The sequence below is a fragment of the Anolis sagrei genome, chromosome 2 (genome assembly GCF_037176765.1).
Source record: "Anolis sagrei isolate rAnoSag1 chromosome 2, rAnoSag1.mat, whole genome shotgun sequence".
Taxonomy (NCBI): domain Eukaryota; kingdom Metazoa; phylum Chordata; class Lepidosauria; order Squamata; family Dactyloidae; genus Anolis; species Anolis sagrei.
This window is the reverse complement of record NC_090022.1, coordinates 74,117,423-74,124,389: the sequence shown is the minus strand read 5'-3', so window position 1 is coordinate 74,124,389 and position 6,967 is coordinate 74,117,423. Positions and strand designations below refer to the sequence as shown.

The 6,967-nt window shown below is 42.3% G+C and overlaps 1 protein-coding gene across 1 annotated transcript in view; it reads right to left on the bottom strand.

Annotated features, from left to right (window-relative positions):
• Window positions 1–1,622: 1,622 nt before the first annotated feature.
• GNAI2 (G protein subunit alpha i2) overlaps window positions 1,623–6,967 on the bottom strand; it is a 182,608-nt gene continuing 177,263 nt past the window's right edge. Inside the window, exons 7-9 of the mRNA XM_060765750.2 lie at window positions 5,964–6,117; window positions 3,713–3,938; window positions 1,623–2,860 (exon numbers count right to left, since the gene is read on the bottom strand). Of these exons, the coding sequence (XP_060621733.1) occupies window positions 3,748–3,938; window positions 5,964–6,117 (345 nt within the window). The 3' untranslated portion in view covers window positions 1,623–2,860; window positions 3,713–3,747. The remainder of the gene's footprint in view (window positions 2,861–3,712; window positions 3,939–5,963; window positions 6,118–6,967) is intronic.

Genomic DNA, 6,967 nt, shown 5'->3' with positions numbered 1-6,967 from the left:
TTACAACTGTGCAATTTGGACTTAGGCCATCACAACTCATATGGAAGTTGGAATTCTGTTCTAACAAAGCAATGACTAAAATCTCTCCCCAAACATAATGTGTATACAGTCTCCCCCAAGGTGGCAATTTCTATGATGTCAGAGGCAGTTGGGATCAGTAAGGGTATTTGTTTTTTTTTTTGTTATAGCCTTCATGTCATTTTTCACGTATGGCAACCTTATCACTGGATTTTCAGGCAAGATTCATTCAGACCGAGGGTTACCATTGCCTCCTCTGAAGCTGTAGCTTGCCCAAGGTCACCCAATGGGTTTTCATGCCTGGTGGGGATTTGAGTCTTCGTCTTCAGATGCCTGCATCTGTTTTCCTATGGCTGGACACAAAGTGTCAGGCATCTGCAATGTCAAAAGATTATATCCTTGTAACACATCCAAAGTGCAGTTGGATCAAAGCAGAATTGGGAACATGATACAGAATGCATGACTTCAAAGCTCTTCACCTGGGGATGGCAACCAGAGGTAAGATGTCCTGCTACTGTGGGTGCTGATGAAAAGAACCAAATCCCCGGCACATTTACATATCCAAAGTTCCTTTGGAGTTTTTAGATGTGTTTTCCAAAGATCTGTCAGATTGTACACTCAAGCATGTTTCTCTAAAGGAAATAAAATATATGGTAGTCTAGGCTGGGACATGTCCAGGAACTGAACTGTGCCAGAACCCTCCTGTATCTCTCCAAGCTAGCAATAAATGGGCAAAAATCCATGTCCGGTTTCGAAAAACTGTTTACTATATTTTTAAAAGTGTAGGGAGCAGCCCCCATGCAACCTATTTAAAATATAAAGTTTCTCTGCTGGAAGTTTCCAGAAGCTGCTGTTCACCCTTTACTCAAAAAGCAAGAGCCTGAAATGGTTAAGAACTGCAATAATAATAATAAAAAATCAACCTAGCAATCCGGGGATTCATGTGGCCCCAGGGTCACACATGTTTTAGTATCTCATGCACTTCAGTCATGACACATCCCTTTCTTGCACTTATTGAGGCTCCAAAAACAGCATGCATCCTTCTAGGCATCTCCAACTCTGCAGGCTGTTCAAGACTTTGGATTTTGACCAAGAAACATAGGAGGTAAACAAAACAAAATAAAAGTCATGCTCGAAACTACAAAGAATTTTAATGGAATGCAAAAAGGGGAGAAGACTGGATCTCCTGTCTTTCCCTTGATCCTTTTGGTTACATTATAGCATAGCCCCAAACACAAAGAGAAGTCTCTGCCCTAGAGTCTGTGTAGCCAAATGTTAATTCCACTTTGGCTGTCACAGAATGGAATGCTGTGGTCGGCAGTCAGTGAGCCAACCCAACCACATGCAAACAATGAGATGCCTGCAGTGCATATGATGCCAGACTGAGAGTTTGGGCCCTGGGGCCATAACAGTGAAATGTTCCTTCGGTGCCGTGCTACATTCTCATAGCCCCAGTTCAAAGCAGGAACTGCCCAGGAAATCTCTTTGGTGTGGAGAGGAAATTTCCCATGCTGATGCAAAAGCCCACGCTGAACCATCACAGATAAGTGCACAGGCTTGTTGGGGATGCAGCGGAAGAGAAGCAAATGCAGTGCAAACAGAGCTTTCTTTCTACCTTTTATTATTTCAAACATTGTGAACAAATTTGGTAAAACATTGTGATAAAAGCTAGGCGGCGTCTTGACGGTTACTAATGGCCCCAGTGCCCATCGATTGCACGGCAGGCAGGCAGGCAGGACCGCTTACATACAGCAGTGTTTCCTCAACGGACGCTACAGTTAGAGCTAAGAAAATTCTTTAAAATAGACCCGACATTACAGCAACCTCAGGATCAACCCCCCGGGCCCTGGGGTGGGGCACAAAGGAATGAAAAGAAGTTGACATTGACATTGCTTAGTCCTTAGTGGAATCTTAGCCCTTAGGAGCCTACTCCTGTGGCCAGGAAAAATGTGTTTTAGATCCTTGGGTGCCCCCCGCCCCCCATAAAAAGCTCAACCTGGACCACAGCAGAAAGAGAGAAAAGGGCTGGAAAAAAGGGGGAAGGGGGACCAATTCCATACTAATCTAAACACAATGCACGTTGAAGCAAACTAAGGAACAGATGTAAACATACAGACACCCTCAAGGCACCAAATTTACTAGAGAAGATGAATTCATATTGGGCAACTCAACTGTTAACTATGTGACATTTTAAATAAGGTTTTCAAAAAGGTTTCCTTTTTTTTTAAAAAAAAGATACTGAAGTTTTCTGCACAAATTGGCTTCTTTGAGGAATGTTTTAATTTCATGCTGGTCTGTGCAAATTACAGAGGTAGGGGCTGAGAAGCTTGCCCCACGGCAAGAGCTACCCCTGATGGAAAGTGGAAAACAAATGGGGACAGTGGATTGCTTTGGCAGAGCCAGATTGAGGGCTGCTTGGACAAAAACAGAAACAAACAAAAAAATCTTTAGAAATTGTTTCTTTCAAAATATGTAAGCAACAACATTAAAAACATATCCAGCGCCTCTTGACCTGCTACCTTCTGCACTTCAGCTTAACAGGAAAGAAAAGGACATACACGGAAATGTTACAGCTATGGCAGGCCACCAATCATTGGTGCTTCAGTAAGGCTTTGTGGGCACAGGGAAAGGATAGAAATGGCCTGCAAGAGGCACCTGGGACGCCACAGAGCAGGGAAAGCAATGGGGCCTGTCCCTTGGACAGACAGAGTTGCCAAACTCCCCTCATTGGGAAAATGAAAAAGGAACAAAACAGAAACTTAAGAAGCAGAAGTTGTTAAATGGTGCAGTCCTCCCTTCATCAATACCAGCCTCTTCCTCATATGGAGCAGTTCAAGTAATCCTGTAGTGGAAAGAGAACAGAAATATCTATAAACACTCAATGTTCAAACAACCAGCCAAAATATGCATGAGCAACGCAGGCAACAAAGGACATCTGAAGCTGTTCTTATATAACCCACCACCTCTGACTTTAACCATTATTATGAAACACAAACATTTATATACTTAAAGTGGTATACCCACCTATATATCCAGATACATCACTGCTATGATTAACAGACATACCAAATGCAAGACGTATTTAACTTGCGCCCACCTCATATGTGTAACCTTCAATTTGGGCCCTAATCTGTCCTGAAGCTAAATGCTAGTTGTTCATATATCCAGGCAAGTGGGTTTTCTAAACACTTTGGCCTTCCCTTTGCTTGCTTTCTTAAAAATATTTTACAAATTAATTGTATGTCAGTTGAGATTTTTCACTACAAGATAACTGGAAAAGGCACAGTGGTGAATCCCTAGACATGGCCTTTTCTGTACTGGTCTCAACTTGGCAAAAATACATATGAGTGGCATGGTCTGCTACTGAATCTTAGATCAGTGCTGGACTCCTCTGAATCGCCTTCCTGAACCTGGAGCTGTATGAAACCATACATATGTCTTCCCATTTGATTCAAAGTGGTTAATGAGTTGGTAGCTCACTGGATGTGAAAGGACTTTGTTTCCCATGCAAATAAAGTGAGCCTACATGCTAAGACCACATCTCTTCAGCAAGTCAGGGCCCTAAGCTTCCTGATCTCCATTCCTCAAGACACCAGTGGTTCTGCTTGGAAAAAATACTCCCTTGTTCACGTGAACATGACATAATTTGTATGAAGCAGTCCCAAGTAACTTTATTCCATCAGCAACAACTCACCTTCTTGATTTCCTCAGCAGGTGTCACCTGAAGAGCTAGAAGAGCCCACAATCCTTCAGGTTGTTTTTGATGATGACATCAGTGACAGCATCGAAGACAAACTGCACATTCTTGGTATCAGTGGCACAAGTGAAATGGGTATAGATTTCCTTGGTGTCCTTCCTCTTGTTTAGATCTTCAAACTTGCTCTGGATGTAGCCAGCAGCTTCATCATATTTGTTGGCCCCTGAAAATGAAATACAGAAAAAGAGAGCAGTCAGGAAGGCTATAGTACTCCATCACTGGATTCATTGACCTATAAATATAGGGAGTTCGGCCTCCAGTATACTACTAACAGAATTAATCACAGGTAATTTGGTAAATTAATAACAGCTCTAGTTCTTAAAGAGGTCAGCATATGCTGTTAGCAACAACGCAAACCTGCAGTTTCTTAATAGGGAAATGTGATGCATATTGAGTAGTATATTCTGACCCTTAGAGGACTGCTGTTTCCCTCTTCTGCTAAGTACTTAGCGGCATCTGGTTTAGTTTACAGCAAAAGACAAGTCACCAACAATAAAGGGGAATGCATCATCTCACTAGCTTCTCACCATGGAACTCAAGAGCTAGGAACTCAGAAATCCCACAATGCAAAGTCCCCAAGATGCACCTGCATCTCAGGCCCTTTCTACACTGCCTTATATTTCAGATTATCCACATTATCTACTTTGAACTGGATTATATGAATCTACCTGATGTATAATCCAGTTCACAACAGATAATCTGGATTTTATATGGCAGTGCAGAAGGGACCTCAGATTAAATTTCAATACAAAGTGGCTGATTAAGATATTTCCTTTCCTTGTGAACTTTTAATCCTCCAAACAACCAAAAAGAAGAAAAAGAGAGTGTTCCAGAAGTAGTAACTGTCATTCGGAGGTATTCTGCTCACATTCTTGGCTCACCCTGTGACAGTTCCCCTATAATAGCAAATCTGAAAATGCCAGAGACCAAATCCAGTTGGGCTGTGGAATGTGATGTGATAATCTACAGGCAACACTTCCTGAAAAATAGACAGTGCTAAATTCTCTACATAGATCTGGATGTTAGCTGTCATCAGCTGCATTTGACTTGAAGATGTACAGGCTCCAGCTGCCTGAATTATTCCTCACAGATCAGCCTTCCCTAGTGCAGTGCCATCCTCCTGGGATATGTGGGGCTACAACCCTTAAAATCTCATTGTCAGCAGGAGGCTGCTGTAGATCTTGCTTGTCCCTCCAGCTGAAAGGTGAACAAGTTCAAAAGCATGACTCGACATAGCTGCATGCTCTTTAGAAACCTGAATATTAGAGGGAGTTGTAAACTGGCTGGTGGAGGATAACAGTAACTGACAAAGCGACATCTTGATTGTATACCAAACACTTGTCTTAATTTTCTACTCAGGAGGAGCTGTGCAACTTGGGACAAACTTTCCTCACATGGTAGAGAAGCTTATCGGCAGAAGCAATCTCCACATTTCCTGCCATGCAGAACAAGCACAAAAACAAGGACAACGCCTTCCTTTCTCGCTGTGAAAGCCCAGAAGTGGGCCTCCGGAAGTCTAGCACTTACCAAATGCTAATTAGCTAAAATCACAGTGGTGAAACAACATGCAAGCCCCTGATTTTCAGCTCTGCACCTTTTCTTAAGATACAGAGTTGGATTGTGCCTCAGCTGCACCCCTGACATGTTAAGTAATGTCTTAGTGACATGGAAGTGCAACTCCAAAGGGAGACTTGTGGTATTTTCAAGAATAAAATATTTATTCTGGAAAACCATAGTAACAAAAGCTTTGCCATAATGATGGACTTTAAGGTCATGAGGAAACAATGCAACAGAACATGGAAATATTTGTAGACTTCATGCCCTCACTTCATTGCAATAAATTAGGCATTAACCTCATAGTTTCCTAAAAAACCAACACAGACAAGAGATGAAAATGCTGGTCCTAGCTCCAAATCACAGATCATCCCTAGCTCTCAACTGTATTCACCCCACAGGAAATATCCTGTTACATATTAGTGCTGAAGTATGCAATTCATCATTAAATGCCAAGGAAAATATAAAACCGGATCTGACCTGGGCAGTGTCTACCACCAGCTTTTAGCTCAAAAATGAAAAATAATTTTCTCAGTCCAAAAAGAGTTCAGGAATGTATAAATAGGCACATGAGATGCAGTTAATTTCCCATATGTGTGTGTAGGCTGGGAGAAGAGGAGGTGGCCCAATTTACCTGTGTACTCTGGGAAGCAGATGCTCAAGGGGCTATGGATGATCTTCTCCTCAAAGAGATCCTTCTTGTTGAGGAAGAGGATGATGGATGTATCAGTGAACCACTTGTTGTTACAGATGCTATCAAACAGCTTCATGCTCTCATGCATCCGATTCTGTTGAGGCAACAAATACCCTGAGTCAGGAAATATCATACAAGAACAGCAAGGAACAACAGGCAAGGAAGGAGAAATAGGTTTTGTAGGCTTTGAGATATGGAAGTCTAAGCTAAGGCTTTGTCAACCTCTATTGGTGCCACCACAAGCTAACACAGCAGAATTTGCCTGTAGTATATCTTGTCTACCTAAGTTAAGTTGAAGTTGAGATAATAATAGGCACATTTAGGGCATGTGTTAAGAGGCTATAGGATTCCCATACCTCAGTGGTAGGTAAACTGATGGCCAGCATACTGTTTACACTACAATTTCCCAAACTCCAGCCACTATATGGATTAGCTATTCTGGGAGCTGTAGTTCATATTCGATGGACATACTTCTTCTGCTATAGTTCATGATCAGAGAGTAAATAGAAGGCAGCTTTAATTTATTAAACTACTAACCTATAGCCTAGAGCAGGGGTCAGGAACCTTCGGCCCTCCAGGTGTGGTGGACTTCAACTCCCACAATTCCTTGGGCCAAGGTAAGCCTTTGGGGCAAATGCCGAGCCTCAAGGAATTGTGGGAGTTGAAGTCCACCACACCTGGAGGGCCGAAGGTTCCCCATGCCTGGCCTAGAGAGAAAAAGTGAGCATGGTATGCTCAGTTTTATTAGGCCTTCTTACCATCCCTGGAATAAAAAGGCTGGTTCATACTTTATACTAAAGACATGCACAAATTACATAAATTAGTTAGCTATGTGTGGTGTCTTGCCTAAATATCCTAAAGGTATCAGCTCCTATGTGATTTTGGAAGCTAAGCAGGTTCTGGTTAGTGCTTGGATGAGAGATCCACAAACAAATATCAAGTGC